This window comes from Limanda limanda, chromosome 16 (assembly GCF_963576545.1).
Source record: "Limanda limanda chromosome 16, fLimLim1.1, whole genome shotgun sequence".
Lineage (NCBI taxonomy): Eukaryota > Metazoa > Chordata > Actinopteri > Pleuronectiformes > Pleuronectidae > Limanda > Limanda limanda.
In genome coordinates, this window is record NC_083651.1 from 21,013,540 (window position 1) to 21,039,723 (window position 26,184).

Below are 26,184 nucleotides of genomic sequence, written 5' to 3' on the forward strand. Positions count from 1 at the left end.
GTGATACATGTGTTCCTGTGCTCCTGCTACTGGTGCTAGACATAAACATGGAGTTTGTTCAGTTTACTATTCAATGAACGTACATTTCCGAGAACGACTGATGGTAGAGGTTTCCTTCTCGTCCTGTTTTCCTGCCTGGCTGTCTTTTCCCTCGCCCTCTTAGTTTGTTTGTGTTTACCGCACGCTGCAGATTTCCACACGGTATCAATTATGGTGTATTGCACTCTGTATTGATGTCTTCAGTTCCACTATATTGCAAACTGAGAAAAAAGAAGTCCCAATTTAATATCCCTGGCTATGGAGTGGACCATTTTCCCATCCAGACAGTGGGTGAAGTGCAACCATCAGAGCAAGAAGTGGTTTGTCCATTGTGTCTGGTCTTAAACAGAATTCTCTAGGTTGTATTATTCTATGCCGTTGTGCAGCCATGGAGATAATGTCAATGACTCCATGGTGAATTCTTTACTGTCACAACAGGCACAAAGTTTACAAATGTAAGCCCCACAAGCAAAATCATCAGGATGATGTTCATTCTTTGCATCGATCACTTTTATATTGAATACTGAATACCACCAGCGGGGCTTTAGACACAAGTCTTATTGTTTAATTACTTTCTCTCTTCTGTCTTTTTCCTCTTTAGTGGGATGCCATCACAGAGATGGACGAGCACAACCGGCCCATCCACACTTTCCAGGTTTGCAACGTGATGGAGCCCAACCAGAACAACTGGCTTCGTTCCAACTGGATCTCCCGGCAGGCGGCTCAGAAGATCTACGTGGAGCTTCGCTTCACCCTGCGCGACTGCAACTCCATCCCCTGGGTGTCGGGCACCTGCAAAGAGACGTTCAACCTCTTCTACCATGAGACTGACGAAGCTCACGTTGTCAAATTCAAGCCCGTGCAGTATACCAAGATTGACACCATTGCTGCTGACGAGAGCTTCACTCAGATGGACCTCGGGGATCGCATCCTCAAGCTCAACACAGAGGTGCGCGAGGTGGGACCCATGACCAGGAAGGGCTTCTATTTGGCGTTCCAGGACATTGGCGCGTGTATTGCCTTGGTTTCTGTGAGAGTTTACTACAAGAAATGTCCGTTCACCCTGAGGAACCTGGCCTCCTTTCCAGACACAGTGCCTCGTGTGGACTCTTCCTCACTGGTGGAGGTGAGGGGAGCGTGTATTGACCATGCCGAAGAAAGGGACACACCCAAACTCTTCTGTGGAGCCGATGGTGATTGGTTGGTTCCGTTGGGAAGATGCGTCTGCAGCGTTGGGTATGAGGAGATTGACGGCACGTGTTTTGGTGAGTTTCCTAATCTTTACATCATATATTTAGCTCATCATCAATTACTGTATCACCAAATGCTGCAGTGCTGAGAATACAAACCTCTGCCTTAAATTTGACTTATTCATATTCATTTTGCCCCCTCTCAAACCATCTATGATTCATAGGTTGTAACTTTCCTCACAGCATTTAATCATTTCCCTGAAAGTCTTACTTTCTACTCAAATCTTTCCCTCACCCGTCTTTTTACTCTCTCTCTCCTCCTTTTTCACTCTTAAATTTATTCATATAATGGCCTATAAACATAAACATGGGAAATAAAGTAGTATAACATTACAACCTAGCCTGGGAATCAATTTCTTATTTGGTCTATTCAACATAAAAATTGATGCATCAACCAGCCAGAAAGGTAAGAAATATGGATTAAATGAAGTAGGAGATATATTATGTGCAGAACTTTATTTCCATCTACTTCATGTATTTTCACAATGCTACAAAAAAATAACTTATATGTCGGTGATTGTCCATTTTTTTCTACTCACTCCTCTGTTGTGCTCTCATTAATCAAAGATTTATTTTTTTTCTCAATTTTGCCTCCCGTCTCCATCCCCTCTTTCATTTTCCTCTGCTCATCCAGTGTTATTGCGAGCTGTCTACTCTCTGGAGAAAAAAATGGAATAATGTGAAGGGATGAGACTGTTTAGGATTATTAGTTTCACAGCAGAGATGTGTGTTTGTGTGCGTGTTAGTATTCTTTAAATCTAGGTCTGTCGGTTACTGGGCTTAAGCTGTGACAGTCATTTCATTCCCCTTATCCTCTTGTATTTTCTTAGTCTTTTAACGGCTCCAGGAATTCAAAAGAGGATATTTAGCAAATAAGAGTACATGCAAGATTAGTGAAATTATGGTTAAACAAAACAAACAATGCAGTATTTTTTCTGTATCTACACACTGGTCTACATTGGTCCATCTTTAGCGTACGGCTTGAGAGCCAAACAATCTATGCAAGTGATCAGGCATGCTCCATGTTGTATTGTGCATCGACTAGGTGGTTAACAACCATTGCCCATGGGGCTACCTGTGTGTGACAGATTACCTCAGACAGGGTGGTAGCAGTTTGATCCTCTCTGATATAAGCTTTGGTTTATTAATGGCACCTCACTGGGAATGCCGTAGTACAGATGAAGAACTTCCTCTAAAATCATGTCGAGTAATATGTACATGTGACTTTAATCTATAGAAGATTCATTCTACATGGTGTCCATTGTGCTTGGAGAGAAATCACTCACTTAATGTGTAATATGAAAAGAATTTGGAATTTGTAGAAAGGAACTTAACTATTAATTCACTGACAAATAATATACCACATGTGGTGCAAAACTGGTTTTAAAACTTACAAAAGCTTCTATGAAACAGCAACAAAGACACTGGCACCTAGCTGGAGGATAAAGCCCCAAACATTCATCTGTGTCCGGCTGACTAGTTTGTAGCATTGCGACCAGTCACGATAACGTCTCTGCCTTTACCATTGGCACAGATTGGATGACAAAGTAGCGCTTTTGTCTCTCTCCGAAAATCACCCATGTAGCCAACACCACCGTACAACTACAGCTAGTGCCCTTTCAAACAATCCTTTCAAGACTGTACTCACTGCTTTCCTCCATTTGTTCGCCATCGAGGACCAGATGTCCTCATACAGTTGATTACGATTCATCTTGTGACTCGGGTCGGCAAGGTTTCCCAGCTGCAGTCGCAGCTGCATCGCAATCAACAGGCCAGGGGTGAGACTGCAGCTGGGATTATAGCCAGAATATAGCAAACTTGGTTACTTCATTCATGTCTGTTCCTTTATTATCCCCCCCCCACACACACACACACACGTGTACATCCCTTAATTGTTGTGTGACAAGCTTAGTTATGCTAGATAAACCTGCTCTTGAGGACGGAGGAAAACAGATGGTTAAGTGGGTTTGTTTTTGAGACTTGAATCCCTGCTGCCATTTTGCATGCATTGCCGGACTCACAAATGAGTGTTCACCGATGTAATGAAACAAAACCCAGGAGTTGGGATAAACACTACAAACAAAATAAGCTGTGTACTCTGACAGTATGTGACCGCATGACACATTTAAGTAGCAACAGCTTTGTGAAGTGTTTACCTGTTTGGCTTAAATCTGTCTTTGTGTTTGCAGTTCATAAAACCCATTGCTCCACATCGTAGTTTAAAGAGGCAAAAAGAAGCCGAAGTAGAACAAGAGTAATTTCTGCTCTTTGCCACTTATAGCAATAAACAACCACAAAAGGGTCACCTATCAGCGTGCCTGTGGCCCAATAAACTAAAGTAATTTGTCTTCTTTCTTCCTTCTCCTTCACCGCTCACTCTCCGAGAAGCAGATTTCACACTTGGGTTAAGTTTAGCCTTTTGGGCAGTGTGATGGCATTTTACTGCAGTGTCAGCCCTGAAATGCAGCCGCTGCTCATTGTTCCAGGGGTTCAAACAAGCGCCGTTATTAAAAGCCTCCGCACTAGGTACCACTGCAGCGCCTTGGGCATTGAAGGAGAAAGAGTGAGGTGGCTGGCTAAGCTAATGCTTCAATCCCTAGTTTACAACCAACTGGTCCTTTTAAATGCTACTGCTGTGTGACTAAGCTCGGAGGAAATTACAGGTTTGACTGATTTGTGATTTGAGTAAAATACCATGATTGAAAAGTGTTGAGGAGCACAGCGTTGACCTTTGTGTGCCCCCTTGTCTCTGCACGCTTGTGTGTCATGAGAGGGAATTAGCCTTTTATGCAGCTCGTGCACTCACAGTAAATCAATGAGCTTAAGCGCCAGTTAAAGCCTTATGTTAAATGCATGTTAAGTAAGAGAAAACTGTGGTTGCCATGCTGGAAACGCTAAAGGGAAGATTCTTCCTAGTTTAAAGTATTTCTAATCTTAAAATGCAACAGATTTCCGCAAGATTATCTGTATATGATCAGAGAGGTGAAATGAAACTCTTCATGTGACATTATCCCATTCAGATCTCACAAAGAGGGAAGATTAGTTTTACGATGTAATTAATACTTAATTCAACCCCTTACACAGCTACAGATATGTGAGACTCTTAATTTCTGACTTACAAATCTTTGTTTATCGCATAAGAGAAGCCGCCTGAAGTCTGAATATAGGGTTTTAGTTCCAGTGAGATTTTAAAAACTGTGCATGCTTTCCAACCAGATAAAGCCAAATAATCCCTTTCTGTCATTCTAACTGAGTTTGGTTACAATAGTACTTTAATCCCCTGTCCATTTCCTGCATGACGCTTGTAAGGTATGTGTGCTGCACTGAGGCTGATGTTAATCAAATCCGATAAACCCTTTTGCCCTTATTTCAAATGATGTGCTCGTTGTAAGCTGGCACATTGTTTTAGAACACATTTCCTTATTTTATCTTTTTCTCACATAGCTTATGCCCAAAATGTTTCCAGTTTCCAAATTTCATAATTGAATCTATAAGCAGATGGTTATGAGCCTTCATATAACGATCTGATACCGTTCCTAGATTGAAGCAGCAACATTTTTATAGCAAAATTGCAGATCAGTTATTTTTTGTGCAAATGTTGAAGGTGTCCTGTGGACGACCACTAGAAGTGTTGTGGAGCAAGACAACCCAGTTCTTGAGGTGGTTAGAAGGACAACAATCTATTTGTCATTTTTATATAATAAAAACTTAATTTAACTGGCACAAAATGCAGCTTCATTGTGATGCATTAATTGTGAGTGTTCATTTAATCGTTTCAATAACTTACTGCTGAGTATTGGTATTACTGATTTCATCAGGTTGCCTTTAATATATTTGAGCTCCTTGTTGCAAATTGTGGTTAATGTTGCGCAGCAAAGTAAAATGTAGCCTTACAAATGGAGTTTCCCGGGTGATGCACACTAGCACACTCACACACACAGAGCCCATTTCTTTCAAAGAGAGGCAACAGAGGCAGAGAGAAAACGATGAGGGAGGAGAGAAAGTGCCTCTTTGTCGAGGAAAGTGTTCCCGCACCATTTATCTCCATTAAGCCTTTTTTTGTCTCAATAGGTTTTCTTATGTGCAGGTGGAGCAATGTGCTTTGGACCGTTAACTATATTTGGTTTAATATAGTTTGCACTGCAACACATTTAATATGGTTTAACATACATGTGAGAATATAATGATCACTAAACTCTCCTATTTCTATTGTCAGATGAATTGTGTGTTTGCGGGGTACTGGGGGGTAATGCTATCTATGGACGAACATTGATAAAAGAAGTAGTTGATGTTTGTGTGTTTGTGTTTGTATGTGACACGTGTATGCTCCCAACATAACATTTGAATGCAGATACACAATATCACCATCAAATTGAATGATATAATATATGACATACTTCATGGGTACTTATGCTTTACTCATAAGGAAGACAGGTCCTGTTAATGTCCAAACAGATATAGGTCCCCACAATGTGTTATTCCTCGACCACACACACATACAAACACATACATATGCACGCCCCTTAGACATAAACATCAATAAGTGCAATCTGTGGTGTTAATGCAAGATGGCACCTTGCATACCTAAATGACTGACGTACGCTCAGTCGCTCTCTCTCTTTTATCTAGCTGTCTTTCTCTTATCGCTCCCTCTCTCCATCTTTCAGGGTAAGACAATCTAGCCGGTGCTGTTACCGCTCAGTGTTTTACAGCGGGTCTTTGTGTTCATCGGTCTCTGTGTAAGAGCTCTCTGCAGTGCTATGAATAATGTAATCACAGTGTGCTTGTGGGTGTGTTTATTTATATGTTTGTGCACCTGTAAGTTGTGGTGTCGCTGAGTGTGCTGTGTGTTATTTGCCAAACCAAAGTGGTTGTTCACTGTGCTGAGCGTAAGCAAAGTAAGAGCAGTCCATTTGCATTCTGAACTAATGCTGTGCCACACACACTGAGGATAACTGTACTCAACATATGTTAAAGATCAACGGATACTGCTAAGGACAAAACATAATACGACATACTGGGACAGTTTGTTATTTGATTGGTTATGTGTTTTTTTTGTTCATTCCAAACAAAACAATTTGACAAAATCTGTTGTTTTCCCATGATTATAGAGATGATGTATAAATTACTTCACAATGATGTCATTATGAGATTGATAGATGTGATATGCAAATAGACAACTAATTGTCAGTAATAACAAAAAAAATGTTGGGTCCTCTGAAACTTTTGATTATCTTCTTGTTTTGAGATCAAACTGGTCTCCTATAATGAAAATGTTTTTCCAAATGTTAGCACCACAAGTTATATGGACAGTTCTGTTAAGCCTGTTCTTCTGAGATAACATTTAACACAATCCAACACAACAGTGGAACAACCTCAGGTGTCTGAGCTGGACTACACACAGGTAAAGGCTCTTATATACTACTACGTGTACGTTTCTCGGAGAGGTCTCAGCGGGGGGCAAAGAGTCTTTTTGATTTTTACTTCTCCGTCAGTCTACGTCCGGAAAAAATTCACCGCCAAACCCATAGGTGGCGCAACGGAAGACGAGCTCAGAGAAGCCTACCCCATTTGGGAAGAAGAAGTCCACGTGTCTCTGTTTACATGTTAGCTTGCGTCCCACACACTGAACCATGGCAACTAACAGAACTAAATAAAGTGACACCCAGCGGGTCAAGATGCTGATGTAATCGTTTCTTAGCGCAGCGGTTCCCCGGTCTTGTTTCCGAACGGTGTTGCTGATTCCACAGCTTGAATCTGCTTGAGGCTACATGTAGCTAGAAGCTACACGGACCTAGCTCCCCCCCAGCTTCCACACACAGTCAGCAGGGACTCCCGACACTAACTACTACTATCCAGTGTTTGCTTCTAACCTGACGGTATTATAGAAACAGTGTCATGATAAAAGTGGAATTAAAGTCGTGACGGCGGGTTCTTGCACTGTTACCACCGCAGTTAGCATGGTGGCTAGCCTAGCCCGCTAGCCTAGCCTGCTAGCGCCGTTTTGAAAGCTCGCTATAACCGTATGTGACCGTGCACACATGCCCTCAGTGATCTAACGAGCCACCGTCAGCCGGACAACTCCGCTGGCTTAACACACACGTCACATTAATCGTAGAATCATAGTTGTGTTCGTGTTTGTTGCTACATGTAAACAGGAAGTTTGAGGTCCGGAAATACGGAAATGATGTCGTTCGCGGACCAATCACAGCCAAGAGCTGTCCGTCGGGTCTCCAACATGAAGACGGATAGTTAGAAAAATCAGACGTGTACGAAAAGCTGTCCGAAGCCCTCGGAGAGGGCGTTTCACGACGGATAGGGCGGTCTTATCTGTCCGTAATAGAAAATACGGAGAGGCACAAATTGGCCTTAATTGCTCAGGTAACAGAAAGGCTGTGGTAATGTTAATTGGCATGCTGGTACACACATCTCCGAGAAAAAGTTTCTCACAGTTTCAAGACATTTTCAATTACAGCATGAAGATAGTCAGACAACAATTATAGTACATATCCCTCAGCCTGTCAGCCCGCTAAATGAGATGCCACACGAGAGAGAGGCAATGCACAGGCAAAAACACACGCTTAATGAATCACATGAATCGCACACACACATGCCAGGACGGAGACACAACAGCATACACCACGCGCCAAATCTCCTGGCGTCCGTCACAGACACACAAAAAGCCATAGATGCACTAAAGCCCCGACAACAAGTGCAAAGTGTCAGTGCCAGAGACATTTTGCTCTCACAAAACACGCTCTCACAAACACACACAGGGAGACACACTTGCGGGGGCTCAGGCTGGCATCAACAACGGAGCTGCTTACAGACGGGCCACACTGCAGGGAGACGCTGTGACATTTCAGAAGAGGATGGTTTTGGTTTAACAAGCATGGCCCTTCAGGCTTAATTGGGAGTTTTCTGGAGAGAGAAAGAGAGTTGGGAAGAGAGAGAGAGAGAGAGAGAGAGAGAGAGAGATTGTGCTAGAAATGGATGGTAGATTTTAAAATAACAATCTTCTTCACTTCATCCGGCATCAACACACATCCGAGTTCTGAAGGACCCGTCTCTCTTCCTCTTTGACGTATAACAAAGTGTCTGTGGTCATTTCATAACATGATGTTTCTCATCAGACATGTAGTGGTTTATGAATTTCCCATCATTGAAGTGTATTAATCAATTCAAATCATACAGTATGGCTGCAGCTTTTTATTTGTTTGTCTCCGCAGTCGTTCTATTAGCATTTTTTTTTCCGTTGCAGCTATCAAAAAGCATATCATTGAAAGCTCTTTGAACGCTGACAGTATGCTAATGCATATTTCCCCTGAGTTGTCATTAAGCCCAGTGTACCTCTGAAAGGAGCTTCCCCCGCCAAAGGCTTGATGTGGCTTGAGTTATGCCCAGTGCTTGTACTCTGCTGTCAGTGCACTGCTCCGTTCAGTGTCACTTCGAGCTGTCAACGAGCACGGTGAATTATCACCGAAAGCAAAATCATTCATATGACATATTTATAAACTCAATTTAAGAATTTGACTTTCATACAGTGATGAGTCTGACAATCACATTCAGTAAAAGGAAATCTTCTTTCAGAGATGTCCAGATAGAGAACATTGCCCCAAGCAAATGTATATAATGTCCAACTAAAGTTATGGCTCAGTGCAACATATTTTGAAACATTTGATGTATCAACATCTCTGTGTAGTAAATAACTGAGAGTAAAATCAAAGAAAAAAATACGATAATATCTTAAATATATGTTAAAATAAGTTTTTCTCATTTCTTAAAAATAAAAATACAATTTACTCGTAATTGTCTCAGCCAATGTTCTAACAATTTTAACAACTGATAAACTTTAACTTTCCTAATTTTCTCTGACTTACTCATCCTCCTCTATCCTTCCTCCTTCATCCCTCCCTGGTGTTTGTAACTCACCCATTTCCGGAATGCTTATTGTATTTTCCCAGATTAGATTGGTTAAATCTGACATGATTTACAACTCATGCAATTGTTCTGTGGGTTTCCTGGGCTTCTGAACCAGTGTTATGAAGTGAAGAAAAGCACCTTCAGTTAGTAAAGAAACCCTCTGTCTGAACGGGATAATTCTCAATGATTAATCCGCTATAGGTTCTGGTCAGAGTAAGATGGTGTCTGGGTCAGACCCGTACCGGGGTCTACCTATTAGTGACCTCTTCCTCGAGTACACCCTCTTTTTGAAGAGAAAATGTTCAAGACTACATTTTTTGGGAAAACATATTTGAGAGAATATTAATATTTTTAATAGCAGGATCTCTCCCTTGCAGAGCTGCAATGCTCAGCATGAAGTAAATCAACAGCATCTAAGATAATTTTCTCTGGCCTGGTTCACAAACATTTATCTTTTGCAAAAGCGAAAAACTTTAGTCTCCCTGCACCAGTTATGAGACAGGGGGCTTTACGACTCACATGCAACCTAAATGAAAAATAGCTAAAGTTAAGTTTAAAATTGGAACCTAAACTAGAAATAGCTTTTACACGATGCGGTTGTCCAGTCTTCCTGACCTTGACTATGTTCTTGACAGGTGAAACTTTTTTGTCCTGCTGATGGCTGTTGACCGTGCAGTAGAGATCAGCGGCCCCAGTCGTGAGGCCACTGCTAGTGAAAAATGAATGCCATCTGGAGGAGGCCAGGGAGGTCGCCGAGTGGGCATCAGCGAGCGGAGGGTGGGGGGGTCTTATTCATGCAGGCACTGGCTGCGCCACAGCTCTACAATAACTGCAACTGACTCATTCAGTCACACTTAGCTGGTGTAGACAGGGAGACACATTTCTGTTATGTACCTGACAAGGTGCTAACAAGAAGGTTTGTTAATAGCACAGCATGTACAAAACCTGTGACTCTATATATTATCACTGGTTAATTTCTGTCTACAGTCAGACCGGAGAGATTGATTCCTCATCCTGTGATTTCTCGCAGTCAAACCCTGCATCTTAAATGAGTTCTATTCTTGCCAACATAGCAAGGCTTTGGTAAAGAAAATATTGAATTTGAGCGAGGCTGCCATATTTAACTGTTCTCTGGAAAATATTGCACAAGCACAGGCATGTGCAATATTTGCATTAGAACGTCATCCACAGATGGATTTTCTTTGTCTTTGTACTTTGTGCAGTATGATGCAATGACCTCAAATCTGTGGGTGAAGAGGCTGTTTGAGATCACATGTATCTGACTCGCTTTTGACAGCCCATTGTTCTTGTGGTCAGGCTCATTTTGTGTGTTTTTGATTAAAGTGTAATGATTAGAGATAATGCATCTTAGAGCACATCTGGGACTGAATTAAGGTTAAAGTTAGAAATAAGGTCAAGTTTGGCTTCAGTGTTTAAGGTTAGAATTCCAGGTCTATAAAGTATGTAAAGTCTATTGGGGATTGTCTGTGTGTGTGTGTGTGTGTGTGTGTGTGTGTGTGTGTGTGTGTGTGTGTGTGTGTGTGTGTGTGTGTGTGTAGAACGTGTTAAAGAACAGCCATTAGCATTAATCCAGAAAAAGACAAAAACAACTCAATATCATTCAAAATGAAAGAACACACAAAAATATAACAAACCCAAGGACACATATCGATAACCGACACACGGAAGTACAGGTTCTGTGATGTGGGAATAGATCGTCTTCTTTTAAGAGTCTGAAACGCTTCACAATGATGCAGCTGGAGAGAAAAGCATTTTGATAGAGTGTGCGTTCATATACGTGTCTGTTTTTCTTTTCACTCCCATTGAATTGACACTTTCTTTCCTCAGATCTCTGATGCTTTGCCGACTTCCACCACTGTCTCTCTTTAAATCAGTCATTTGATGAGCATTAGAGGCTCTTGTGTTGTCGCTCTTCAAACTGTAATTGAGAACAAATGTGGAGTGTTTAATTGGCGTTGTCAAGCAGGGGGGTGGGTGCTTTGGGCACCTAGAGATCTCCTCATCTCTCTGCATTTTCACAGTTTAAAGAATAAATTATGCAGATCGCAGTTTTTTTTTTTCGAGAGCCCTAGTTGCAGCGTGAACTTGCGTTGACTTCTGCTCGGCTTTTTCCCCCCCCGTTCGCAGAGAGTTACTTCAAAGCCAGGGAGTGATCAAAGCCAGCTGGAAAAAAATAGATTCCCAAACGTACCGGCACCCTGCATACATACATGCAGCTTCTGCCTGTCTCGACGCCGCACACTCTCTCTCTCTCTCGCTCCGAAAAACAAAAGCAAGCGACGTCGTCTGATGTTTTTCTTTCTTCATTTTTTCCTCTTTTCTTTTTTTTATTTCGTCTCCAGGAGCAGAGTCCTGTCAGACGCTGCAACATTTCAATTGATTCCCCTCTTCCCTCATACGTGTGTGTTCTATTTTGGTGCGTAAGCCGAGAGACAGAATTAGTCATTAAAAGGGGGGGGGTATGTATAGCACGACATGGCCCAGATAACACATCACAGGCCTGGATTGAAGAGCAGGCTTGTCACAAATGAAAGTGAGTTTTGGCGGCTGGAGACAGCTCCTCCCCAGTAGGAAAGCGTCGGGGTTATTGGGGGTTCAGCTTCAGTATTAACTGTGTTTTGTCTCTGAGGCAGTTTGTTTATCCTGCAGTCATAAAGTAAAAAGACTTAACACTTGTGTTCCCAGTAATATAATCATACAAATGTTTCATCTGCCATGTAAAAAAGGAATGATGAATGTGCAGCCCTCATTAGGGAGAGTGGGTGGAGATGTTTTTTTTGAAAGTTGGGCTAATTAAGATATCACCATCACTATCTGGCTTTCGCTCATGCATACTGATGGCCTGTATGCATTAGACAGAACTCCTTGACTCGCAGCCCCATCAACACAGTTACTCGTCTAATGCACTGAAGCTCCAGCTCAGCACCTACATGCAGACACCTCTGGCCTCGGTCATGCCTAGTACCAACCTCTTCAGTATACACAATCAACTCTTCATTCCTCCGAGGAACAAATTGTGGGGGGTTTTCAGTGCACAAATAGGGGTTATGTTAGTGTAGCAGGGGGGCTGTTTGTCAGAATGTAAATATCCGATTCAGCTCTTATGGTAAAATTTCCTGAACTTATCCTGCCAGCTCTCTTGTAAAATATCCAGAATATGTCATGACGTAACAGATGCAAAACTGGAAGAAGGCAAATATCTCAGGTTGAAGAGAGGAGCCATACACGTTGAAGATATGGATGAAGATGTAAACTTGGAAAGACAATGAGATCTGAGAGCTTTCGGCGATAAGGTGCTGCTGTTAATGTGCAATAATCAAAAGCACTGTGCTTTCTGCAGCTGAATTTAAACATCATGGTCTCCCTCCTTCATGCTCCAGATGCCACCCCTCAACTTTACATGGTGTTATGACTTTTTCTTGCCTGGACCAACTCCTGCTGCGTACTTTATACGTTAAACTAAGACTTGGGAAACCATCCAAACACAGTTTTCCCCACATTTTCTGGAGTTCATGTCAGAAAAGAAAACTATAGAGAGAGAGTGGAAGAAAAACCGACAGAGCACAATGTTTTTCGATAATGTGGAGTAACAAGAATAAGTTGGAGAAGACTAGCAATGAGAATTGAAACAGCAGGTGTAGGAACACGGGGGCAGTAGGTGGCTCACTATCACATCTGTACATCTCCGAAGGTGCTGTAGCTGCAGAGAGAAATAGGAGAGAAAAGAGATGAGAAGACAAGACAGATAAAGAGAGAAAGAGCATACAGCCTGGATACTTTTGCATTTGTGGGAACAAAAAAAGAAGAAACAGTGTTTGGATGATGCAATAGCTTTTACAAAGTTTACAGTAAGCTTGTTGCACTACATGGAGTCCACTGTATTATGCTGGGTAAAGCTGATTCATTGAGAGTGAGCTCACACTGCTGGTGGTACAAAGATAACAGGGGCAAAGTCTGGAATAATATAAGAAGAAGGTGCTAACCGAAAAGCTTAAAGCTTGGATAGCCGGCCTTAGAAGAGTCAGACAGTCTGATGTCAGTGGTGAGGTGATTTTAGGAAGGGGTCCAGATTTGAAAAGGCCCTGTAGCCAGCAGACTTATTTTTACCTCTGGGGACTGAGTTATGAAACAATAATGAATGTTCCACTTAGCTGTTGGTAGATTGTGTCCCAGAAAGCTGTCCTGTCCTTCAACTTTTCTTTTTACACTGGCACATACAGGTGTCAGTGCCAGTTTGGTATTGCTGTTGATTTCTTTGCACCTGCACATCTTTCCTGGCTCCAAGCAGACCCACTTGTGCCAAGTTAGTTGGATTGGCTCGGATGAGGTTGTGTTTTTATTTTTTTTACAGAACAGAAGGCACATTGATAATTTGGTAGTTATGTTGGCGTGAAGGTAATCAGATAATATCTTATCATCTCCAATTATGTGGCTTTGTTCAAACACGGCTTTGAACAATCACAAAGCATTGTTCACGTTTGCCATTTGAATCTTCCAACAAGCTGCCCGGATGCAATGGAAATTCACCTGCTTGGCACCAAACTATTGCATATTGATCCCTACTTCACCAAGTGTTCTGTTAAAGCTCTCAGGATTCATTTCAGTAAAACTAAAAACTGAATTAGCTTTAGAACATATTTCTCTTTTCCGGTAACTGCATCTAATCAGGTATATTGTTGCTGCTTTAATGCAGTTTTGTCAGTAATTGCAGTGAATGGCATTTTTATGAATTGCAACAGCACTGTAAGCTTTTAACACTTTTACATATTGTTTCCATTCACATGTCCTTTGTCTTACAAAATATTTCCTTCCAGAAGAAAAAAAAAAGATATATGAAACTTAAACTAGCATCCTGGGCCAATAGGTGGCGATAAAGTCTACGCTTGTGAATATAGTAAATGTTTTGCAGTGATGCTAAATGTAAAACTTGTAACAACAACAATGTTGGTGTTTTTTTCTGATCAATCAGCAGGGGGCATGCATGAAGTTAAGCTATGATGTACAGATGGATATACAGAAACCACACTTTTATAAAATCTGTCCTTTGGAAGACATTTGTAAAAATGACTTAAAAGGCTGTTTGCATGTGGATGAGAGGTTCAAACAGAGTAAAAAGTTTGTTTTCTAAAATAACCTCATTAGTGTTTTACAGCGTTTCCTAAACTATATGTGCAGCTCAAAATGACATGATTTGTTGTTGTTGTTACTGAACTATACTGTCATTACTTGCTTATTTCTATCCTCGGCAATATTTTTTCTACATTTCATACGTGGACTTTTTATAAAATACTGTGCTGGTATCTATTTAAACTTTTATAAAATTGTTAGCACACTGACACTCTGTTTCACCTGTTTTGATGCTCCCTCACCCTATCTCTCTATCATCTCATATATGAGCAGCAGCAGCGCATGAAGTGAGCCGATGACCCCAGGGTACGAAAGGCTTTAACTAGCAGTAGGTGTCTCTCAATCTGCCAGACTGCAACAGCCAAGCTTGTTAGTCACACTAGTGGAATTGGGCGCGCACACATGCACACACAATCACACACGCGCACGAGTGTCCCGTGGATAGACTTAATCCAGCCATTGAATGCAGCGAGCAGCGATAGAAAAACTGGGTCAGTTCTAGAGAAGAGCGTGGTGTGAAACCGTCCCCCTCGGGGTGGATTGAGGTCTGAACTTTGGCTGACCCCCCCCAACAAGTTGTACAATGAAAACCCTCAGAATTTGCCGGATGGAATCTGTCTGAATTAACGCTGACAACTTCATCGATCAGTTTAAAACGTGGGCTTAAGCCGTAACCAGGAGCATTTCGGACATGGATAAAATGGAGTAGCTGTAATTGGGTTTTCTTCATGCTGAGATTAACCAGACGAGGGAAAGTTGAAAGCTGTAGAGCCGGGAATGATGGTGACTCTCCCCTCCCGTGGGTTTGCACTTCACATAGACCTTTAAGGTATTACTCTTCGAGATAGAAATGTTTCGGGTAGATTTAAAAAAATCAATTGAAAGCCTGTTTCTCTGTGTCTGTTTTTTTTTACTTCTTCTTGAGAGGATCTTCTTCAGTTTAGACCCTCTCAAGTCTTCCCATTTAAATCAAATAAATAGTTGTCTGCATTCCCCCAGCAAAAGTACAACATCATTTACATAATTCTCTCACTGCTGGAATGGCATTACTACTGTTAAGGTTTGGTTAGACTAGACATATGGTTAAAGTCACATAAACTGTTATAAACTCTGGAATTTGATCATTGCAACTTTCAATGATCTATTAAAACATTGTGTAGTTTATGAATTACAAAATTTGCCTGTAAAACACTACTAGATGTATATGGAGCACATGAAGCCACCGATGTATTAAAAATAAACACTTGCATCCTTCAGTGAATGTTGGCAGCCAGCGATGCAATATTCATAATGTGTGTCTGTTCATCATGCCAGGTAAGATGAATGATGGCAGAGCTGCCAGTGAGCAGACACAGCTAATCTCACTGGGTTAACCATCTTCCTCAGGGGTGACAACTCAGTCATCACTCTGTGTAACAATATTAATGTGTTAAATCCTGGGCCTGGAATAGTATGGCGACTGAAGAGCTACAGGTAAGATATTAAATTCTGCACCTCCTTGAATGTGCACTCGTCTCTTCTGGCACTTTTTGAACTTTTAACTTTTCTGGGTCTACAGTGTGAGGTTGTATTTTAAGCGGTGGAGCTTGACCACAAATCAGTTGAACATGGGGATATTGCCTTTTGTGGAGCCATTTCAAACCGTCATTACTCTTTGTAATGGTAACACTGCACCATTAGACTTCAGTAACTAGTCAAATGGATGGCTCATGTGGAATTTGTATAAGCCCCCGAATAAGGCAAAGTAACTTTTTATACCGCAGCAAAGGCCAACAGTTACAGAGACAAAAGAGCTCTTTACAGTTTTATATATTTATTATATGACTGCGGGTGTGTGTGTGTGTATGGTAGTGTCCTTTTGCCTTTTCTTAATTTGTGTGGGCGTCCTGCTGTAGAAGTATGTGGAGTATGTGTTTGTAAGCTTGTGCCCTCCATGATTTCTGCATAGCCTCCCTCATATTGTGCCCTTTGTGCTTGTGTGTGTACTTATCTATCAACAGCCTCAGCTATAGGCATCTCGTCCTACTCCTTACATTAAAGCTGATGTATGCTTATTGAGCAGCAGAGGCAGAGACTGCAGACCTGATTTATAAACCAATACAGCTTGTTTTATGGGGGATTGATCTGCCTGTGTCTCTATCGGTGGAACGTTCTCCTTGTCTTCATTCAGACTGACAGGGGGGTAATAAAGGGATGACAATGAAAGAGAACAATGACAATGTTTACAATGATTCAGTTTAGTGTCATCACCCTTTCTGACATTCATACTTTATGCTGCATTTCCAGACGTGTCAAAACGTCGGAAGCTTTTTCTTGTTCCAAGAAAACTGGCAAAATCGCTGCATTTTAGGAATACCTGATATTTCTATGATATAATTAGGTATAGAATTCCATATTCATGCAGCAATAAGGTTCTTGGTTTGAATCCCGGTTCGGCAAGGGGTCTTTCTGTGTGGAGTTTACATGTTCTCCCCGTGTCTAAGGTTTTTTTTTCTGGGTACTCCAGCTCGCTCCCACGATCCAAAGACAGGCACAGTCAGGTTAGGTTGAGTGGAGATTCCAAATGGATTATAGGTGTGAAAGTGAATGGTTGTTTGTGTTTGTACGTTGGCCCTGCAATATGTTGGCGATCTGTCCAGGGTGTACCCGGCCTCTCGCCCAATGTCTGTTGTGAAAACCTCCAACTCCCCCTGTGACCATTACAGGAAGCTTGATGAATGGATGATGAATCGATGGATGGTAGCTGTAGTATCACCATGCCACTGACGATTCTGCTTGTTTTTTCTGGAACTCTTGATCCTATCACATGATCTTCATCAGCAGATGTAGTTTACCAAGTTGTCATGGAGTTTAACACTTTTAACTGTTAAAAGACCTTCATTCTTGAACTTAGAAACAAGAGCAAGGTGGAATGATAAACACTGATATTGATCTTTCTTCAAAAACCCAACACAGCAGCATGAACAGCAGTGTCCATTATTACCCTCATAAGGTTGTCTACAGTCATGTTAATGAATGTGTCTCTGCACTGCTGCCAAATCCCAAGAGTGTAATTTAGGTTATATTTGCAGAATCATTATTTCTCCAAAAATTCACACTCCAGCCTCAAATTGTTACTGAGTGTCTGCATGTTAATCCATCATCAGTGGTTACATTTTGATAGCAAGTCACTGTAGCCTCCACTCTGCCCTGCTAGCACTGCTCTGGGACATTATAACCTCTTTGTCTTGTAAACACAACAATGTCTGAAGCTCTTGTTAAGGGTGCATCACCACCACTCACTGCTGCTTATAAACAGTATGTGGTGGCAGAGAAAAGAGACGTATAGCTCCTTTAACAGATTCAAACCAGTTGAGGCCTATATACGCTATAGCACATTATCATTTCCCCACTCTCTGTTTCCGTTCCTCACTTCCCGGTGTAGTCTTTTCTGTGCATACACATAATTTATACGTCTGGCCCCGGGACTCCTGTCTAACTGTGCGTGACGCCATGACTTTAAATAAGTGTGTTAAAGCAGCTCCTGGCTCCAGAGTGTTAACAGCAGCAGGACCTGATCATGGACAGTGATTAACATTAGATGTGTGGCAGGGCACCAGAAGACCCTAGAGCGTCAGACCCAGACCTCTGAACCTGACTGCCGTCTGCCTGCTGTCTCACACACACACAGACACACACACACACAAACAATGAAGAAGCCACTTACTGGCTACCTTGGTCTCCGTTTCAATGTTTCCCTATCTTTGTGTCCTTTCAGTCAACTGAAGTTAAGAAGAAATATCACTGAAAGTTAAAAAAAAACAAAAAAAACTCTTGCAGCTTCTGTGGTGCTCAGAGCATGAGATAAGAGAACACACACACACACACACACACACACACACACACACACACACACACACACACACTCACACACACAGTCTGAGTTGCAGCCAGTGTTGGGAAGGATACTTTCAAAACGTATTCCGTTACAGAATACAGAATACATGCTCAAAAATGTAATCTGTAACGTATTCCATTACATTAACTAATCTGAGTAACGTATTCTGAATACTTGGAATACTTCCGGTTTGTATTGCATTTTTTAAGTGTATGATTGCGGCGTTGTTATAGTCAGTGGAGCAGCAGCAGTTTAAACTCTCTCTCCGCCGATGCGGCGGGCCAGCTGGATGTCCGGCTCCCATCCACTCCACCTCTGTGCCGGTCCCACCGGACGCTGAAGGACCCCCCCCCCCCCTGCGCCAAGGCTGCCTCGCGCCGTGCAGCGATCGTTTCGGCGTCGAGTCTATTTTTTTTTGCGCTTGACGCGAGCGTATCGCTCCAGGAAACACACTGAAAAATGATTTTAAACGATATTGATGACATATTATATGATATAAATGATAAAGTATGCATCCCATAGTTTGTATTCCCCTTCTGTTGTCCTGGAGTTTTAATTTTACCAATTTTACCGATCACATTATTAAATGCCCCCCTCTGCCCATCCACTACAGACACACAAGCAGTCATAAAGATAAAAAGAGAGGGGGGGGGGCGGAGAATACGTAATTTACCCTCGACACCCGACATTGAACGGAGCAAACAGCGGAGAAGTTCTTGAAGATAGATGACATTAAATTGGGACGCTGTTGCAGTTAATGTTGGAGCAACAAGTGACTATATGATTTAATACTTCTGGGATATTATTAGAGCTGCCCGGCGCTTCAGCGTCCGGTGTGAACCCGGCGTGCCTCGCTGGTCTCCTGCAGAGCCGTGACAGCGGAGCTCTGGGAGCGCAGGTCGGTCTTCTCTCACCAGGTGCTGGAAGGGCAGCTTGCGGATCAGCAGCTCCGTAGATTTCTGGTAGCGATGGAACTCTCTCAGAGCCACGGTCCCGGGCCTGTAACGGTCCCGAGCCGGTCGCGGTGAGGCTTCTTCACGCCGCCGGGGGCCGGGGCGCTATACGGCAGCCCTGGTCTCCAGCTGCTTCCTGGGGGCTTTGCCGCCGGTGGATTTACGAGAGCGTGAATAAACTCAAGAAGTACCGTCATGTAATCCACTGATTTCAACAATGTAACTGTATTCTGAATACCATCTATTTATTTTGTAACTGTAACGGAATACAGTTACTCATAATTTGTATTCTAAATACGTAACGCCGTTACATGTATTCCGTTACTCCCCAACACTGGTTGCAGCTGTGGTGCAGAAGTAACTGGGGATCAGTGCCTGTGTGTGGATATGAAAGGGATCATTTTGTTTCATCCAGGGTGCGTGTGTGTGTGTGTCTGCTTTAATCCAACTGATACTGATGTCTTTTTCAGAGACTAGGATGGGCAGTAGGTTGGAGAAGTAATTCAAGTTTCTTGTAAAAAATCGAATCTTCATTTATCTGCGGGATTCCTGTATCCTGATTTCTCTTCAACCAAAGTTTATCTGAGGTTCATCGTGAAAATCAAGAAATCAAAACATATTTCTCTCATTTTACTTATGTGCCTATAACAAAACAGTTTAGATTAATTCAGTGGTGAAGTCTGTGGATAAAACGGGAATCTGATTCCAGTCTGAATAACCTGATTGACAGCTGGTTAAGTAATAGAAGATGTAATAGATGATAAGAAACACCTGTATGTGAGTGGAAGTGCGTTGTATCATTATTTATCCTTTACTCATGAATTGCAGAAAAATAACCTCTTAACCACTCGTCTTCTTTTTACCTGTTTGTCTCTAATAGTTGTCGTATGAAAAGTCCATTGCTTCTGGACAATAGCAAATATTCAATCCCAGCATGCACCACGTAGCATGATAACACATTCCTAAAGGTGTGATTGGTCATTTGAAAGTAGATCAAACATTGGTAATGCTTTTCTTGAATTTATGGAGTGTTAGACACCTTCCTTTTTAGTTATTTCAGTAAATAAACCACAGAGAACTTAGTCATGTTGCAATAGAAAGATGATGCAGCGCCTACAACAGAACTAAATGTCATCTAATTCACACCAAGAGGATCGTAAACCATAAACTCAAATTAGCTATTAATGTGTAATATATTCCAGCAGCAACTTACTGTTACATTAGCAAACTGCTTTACATCTATAGATGAATGTTGTCTTTCTGATGTGGGGTGGGATCTGTTAACATTTGAACTGATACACTTTCAGTACCTGGAGTTGAATACCTGATGTAACCTCTTTTCTTTATTTCTCTTTTGCTGTAACATTTGCATATTAGTTATATTGTTGTTATGCAGACTGTCATATTTACGTGTACCGTCAATGCAAATAACAAACTATGGGTTTTAAAATCAGGTTTTAGACACATTAAAAATCTCATATATTGATTTAGCGTAACGCTAAAATGTACAGACAATTACCTAAATATGATAATTAATTTGTGGATGCCTCATTATTGCTGCTGCTGTTCCCGAACACACTTGACAGTGTGAGAGGTATAACATGTATAGCTTTCCATGTGCTGTTCAACCACATTGTTGCACAGATTTAAAAATGGAAAAAGTTCAGAAAGATAGCAGAGACAGAGAGATCACCAGAGTTTGTGGACTTCTCTCATCTGCCGTTTCCTCGGCAGGAAGGAGGAAAGGCTTTCTGTCTGAGGAAACAAGCGGGCACTCAGGTCTGTAGCCTCTCTGTGGGTTTCACTATGGCCTCTTTGTGAAATCCAGCAGGAGAAGAGAAGCCAAAGAGAGAAAAGCACAATTGCTGCAGATGGTTTATTAGAAGGGGTTTTACACCACAGTTTGAAATGGCCTGCAGCTGCTTGAGTGCGAGGGAGGGTCACCTACTGGAAAATATGTGTTTGACAGAGTCACAGATGCCTGTTGTTTTGAACAAAAGCAATTACAATTTATGGCATTTCAGATCATGATAAACCACATGAGTTTCTGAAATTATTGTCGCAAACATCTAAAGTCCGTCTGTGATCCTTTACAAATGCAATTTGGAAAAAAAACACCAGTTACATTGATATTTCATCCCATTCCACACAAGCTATTCTTCCTGCCCATATCTTCCGGAGCACTTTCCTCACTTTCCATCTCCATATTGCATTTTTTTTGTATATGATTGGATTGTCCACTTTGCAGCTCTTCTCCAGCAAACCGATAGAAAGCGAGAATTGCAGAACCTCAATCTGCCTTTCTCTTGTGTCTAAGTAATCACACAGATGTCTGGCTGTCCAGAGCCTGCCATGTTGAAGGCTGAGCATCCTCAACACACACACACACACACACACACACACACACACACACACACACACACACACACACACACACACACACACACACACACACACACACACACACACACTGCTCAGCGCTCTGATTTGTCTGTCTGATAGCGCTGTCAGTGAGACTTGATGTCAGAGAGAAGGAATCTATTACAGGATCGATTGGGCCACGCAATTAGGCAGCAATAGGAATTTCTCATTTCACTTTTCCCTCTGTACCAGTTGTCTCTCGGGAGCTTTGAAGGAGGGATGAAGTGAGACACTGTGATTGCTGCCAGAGGAACAGAAAAGTGGCAAGATTATGGGAGGAGTGTGCATGTTGTTTTCCTGTGACAGATGTGGGAGGTTTCTAAGATATATATAGACGGACATTAGCAGATGGCCTTGTGTGTGTGTGTGTGTGTGTGTGTGTGTGTGTGTGTGTGTGTGTGTGTGTGTGTGTGTGTGTGTGTGTGTGTGTGTGTGCAATGGCTTACTCACTTCATAAATTGGCTATTACTCATCCTCCTCTTCAGACTGCTCTTCCTGCATCTCCAGCTCATCCTCGTTGCTCATCTCATTTTCACTCTTAGAGAACGCGCTCACTAATTGGCCGTCCTGAAAAACTTAACAAGCGCACAAGGAACTTTTCTCTTAAGCTCCCTTTTTCATTTAGCATCTCTGGGGAATGAATAAATAAAGAGCTTTATGACAGATCCTCAAGTTTGGGAACGGGTCCAACACTTCAGCACGTCCATTTTACATCACAGACATTTTTGCGTGTGTGATGTGTAAATCTGTCTGTGGGTTTGAACTTGAAGGAAAGCCCTCTTATATCATCCGTTACTAATGCACATTCATTTTAGCGGCATGTCAGTCATGCTCAAAGTGGCGTACTTCCTCAGTATTGCTCAAATATAAGGCTTTTAACTTCAACTAATTTTAGAGTTTTGCCTAGAATTGTGCCTGTGAAACTTTTACTTTGAAATATGTACACTGATTACTAGTGCTGATACATATCAGTCATGGCTGAAATGTTTTCTATAAAACATTTACAAACAGGATGCTGCAGATGATTGCTCCCTGTAAAATTTAATTATCCTCTGTCCTTAACCCTCAACTAGGGTGAGGATAAACTATGGGGGAAAAAAAGGTGAAAAACCTTTTGACAGGGAATAAAAAGGAAGAAACCTCAGGGAGAGTCCCAAGTGAGGAATCTCTTTCCCAGAATGGACAGAAGTGCAGTAGATGTGTAACTGAGCACATTAACAAAATTACAATATATTCACAATATTAAAGACTGTGTCTAACAGTAATGGAGAAATGTGACAATCTTTATAGCTTTTATACAAAAAAGAAGATTGTTATGATAGATGTATGGTCGGAAATAATAGTAATTAACACGTAAATGTATGGAGGCAGGCACATTGTATAACAATCTAGTTATAATCTCTGCCACCATGATGCACCATGAAGCCACAGCTGCACAAATGGATCTGCAGGGTCACACAATAAATAACGATTCGAAATTCAGTCTCAAATGCGATTTGTAAAGTAGCATATTGTATATGTTGAACTTGAATTAAAGGTCCAGGTCACCAGGTCAGTATCGGTCACATTGACCCTTTTAATTTACAGAAATGAAAGCTACAGTAGATGCATCACAGAAAACAAAATAAAACACCTGAATCTGTCTGAAAGAGACTGCAGGTCAAATAAATTCCCTATGATGTGCATTATGTTTTAAGTCTAAAATTATCTGACTTATATCTATTTAAATATATTAGTATGTTTTAATATCTTTTCATATTTAAGAACAGATTACTTTTTAAAATTATATTATGGATGAAAACATGTTGTACAGCATCAGCTAAGTACTCAATTAGCGGCATTGACAGTCTGATGATTTACATCTCCATATGCCAACGAAATGGCAAAGCCATCAGCCATGTCAAGCTGAGCACTAGATTTATCTGACTTCCCCCTGTCACTGTGCAGCGCTACCTGGCTGTGGGAGTTTTGTATCTGAACAGTGCCTGGCAGGACGGAGGAGGCCGGCGGAGAGATTTAATGAAGCTTCCTCTGCTGGCTAATTAAAATCTTCCTCTCTCTCTCACTGTGTCATTAAGCATTTTTTTAAACAAGAAGATGGGAGAGAGAGAGCGAGAGAAGAAGATTGTCTGGCGGCTTTTTGTTTTGCAACTCCCCTACACTATGAAGTGTTTTGTGTGTGGGTGAGGAATCTACAGTAAACTTGTTGGTAAAATGTGTGTCTCTGTTTAAGTATATAGTCTATATTCTCTATTTATAGGTGTTTGGATGTAAATGCCATACTGGCCACATGTTCCTCCAAACTGTTTCCTCTTTGGGACCTTGCAGCATTAACACTGACCTTGTCAGGACCAGTAAACAAACACCATTTCTGAGGTCATGGTTAGGTTTAGGGGTAAGAAGTGAATTGTGGTGAGGTCAAGGTTTGGGTTAGAATGAATTAGTCAAGGGTAAGGTAGGGGATAAGGTTTGATTGGGTTGTCCAAAACGAATGGAAGTCACTGCAGCGTCCTAACAAGGAAAGCTGTGTGTGTGTGTGTGTGTGTGTGTGTGTGTGTGTGTGTGTGTGTGTGTGTGTGTGTGACAGCAGGCAGAAGGCAGTCAGGTTCAGAGGTCTGGGTCTGACACTCTAGGGTCTTCTGGTGCCCTGCCACACATCTAATGTTAATCACTGTCCCTGATCAGGTCCTGCTGCTGTTAACACTCTGGAGCTCGGAGCTGCTTTAACACACTTATTTAAAGTCATGGAGTCACGCACAGTTAGACAGGAGTCCCGGGGCCAGACGTATAAATTATGTGTATGCACAGAAAAGACTACACCGGAAAGTGAGGAACGGAAACAGAGAGTGGGGAAAAGATATTGTGCTACAGCCAGGCGCTACGCCTCAACTGTTATGAGCCCGTTCAAAGTTTTGCCTGCTGCACATGTTGTGCTGTTATTGCTGATGTTTACTCAACTTCAAGGCAAAGACGTGTTTTGAGGTTGGGCTAAGGTTAAGGTTATAGGCAAGTAGTTATTATGGTTAGGGTTAGAATAAGTCTTCATGAAGAGAATTTAAATAAATATAGTGTTCCCTGTGTGTGTGTCTGTGTGTGTCTGTGTGTGCAGCCACAGCACTCCTTGAAACAGAGATAGAATCTAACCAAACTATGAATTCCTCCCCCCCCCCCCCCCCCCCCTCTCTGTGCCTGTGGATAGGCTAATGGGCTGCAGCATCAGCCTCCGACATGCCAGTTTTGTAATATGTTTGAACTGCTGGAGGACTCCACTGGGGTTTAATTGCAAGGGAAATACACGGATTTGTACTTAATTAAACCCCTTTACTGATGCATGTTGCCTTATATTTGCATTCCATTTAGAGGCGGAGCTACCCCGTTAACTATGTTGTGATTGACTGAAGTTCTTCTGAGTTCTTTGTCGGGGAATATTACGTTTCTTTCCCCGCTCTCGCTCTGTATTCTTATGCAGCAGAGACATGGGCCGGCTCAAGGGAGCCTATGGGCTCAATGAACTTGTTGGAGAGCTGCACATTCAACAACTTTGAAATTATTTCAATATGCTTATTTTGATATACTGTATGTATGCTCGAGGGAGTGCCTACCCCTGGAGGCTTGCTACTGTAATAAACTTTATTATACAGCCTGTGAGCTACATCACAGCTGCATTATGGCACACGCACTAAACTCAGAGTGAATAGAAAGTAGTGCCCTGCAGTGGGAAAATAAAATATCTCAGTAATAAACAGTTTGAATATGGGGGAATCTCATATTTGGATCTTCATTTGTGCAGTTTTAAAACACTTCCAGCTCTTTAGTCGGCCTCTCACAGCTGTAATAACTGCATCGGGAGCCTGATTGGAGATATTAACCAAATGCTCACAAAGACCACAGGGTTATGATGTCCTAACAAGCTGAAACCATGTGGCCTCCAAAAAAGACATGTCATCATATGATCTCCCACTGCTCGACCAATAGCTTGTGCTGTTTCCCAGGGTGTTTTCAGTATATTGTTTTCCAAAATATAAACTAGAAAATTCAATATCCCAATGTTTCATCATAGAAATTCCATGTTTTGTTTGCGACCAGAGGCTCAGTCTATTCCTTCTCTCTGTACCTTCCACGCAGTCTCTGGCTTCTTTTCATTTCAGTGTAGTATGAAAATAACCTCGAAGACTTCCAGTGAATCTGCCTAAATCTGAATATATCATAGTGGATATCCTGTCTTCTTTTATTTTTGTCAATCCTGCATATATATTTTACATGGTTATGCTGTCAGTGAAGCCGGAAGCTCTTTATTTTTTTGCTGGTTTTTGGAAAAGCGGAAAATTGGTTTGGAGCAATAATCCACATTTCTTATTTCCTTTTTTTTTCCGGCTTGTATGAGGTGATAAAAGGCTTCTGTCCACGATGTGTTGGTTCTGGGCTCTTAATGATGTTATATAGACCCATTTTTTTAATTCACACAGGTTTCAATTTACTTTGAATACAATACAGCCAATTACTATATTCATTGACCATATGGTATTTCTGTCCTTCTTTAGAAGTTTAGTAGGAGTATTAATTGACACTGAGA

General features: G+C 41.7%; 1 protein-coding gene across 1 annotated transcript in view; it reads left to right on the plus strand.

Moving 5' to 3' along the window:
* LOC133021413 (ephrin type-A receptor 6-like) overlaps window positions 1-26,184 on the plus strand; it is a 140,626-nt gene that overhangs the window by 27,681 nt on the left and 86,761 nt on the right. The window contains exon 2 of the mRNA XM_061088252.1: window positions 641-1,304. Within this exon, the coding sequence (XP_060944235.1) occupies window positions 659-1,304 (646 nt within the window). The 5' untranslated portion in view covers window positions 641-658. The remainder of the gene's footprint in view (window positions 1-640; window positions 1,305-26,184) is intronic.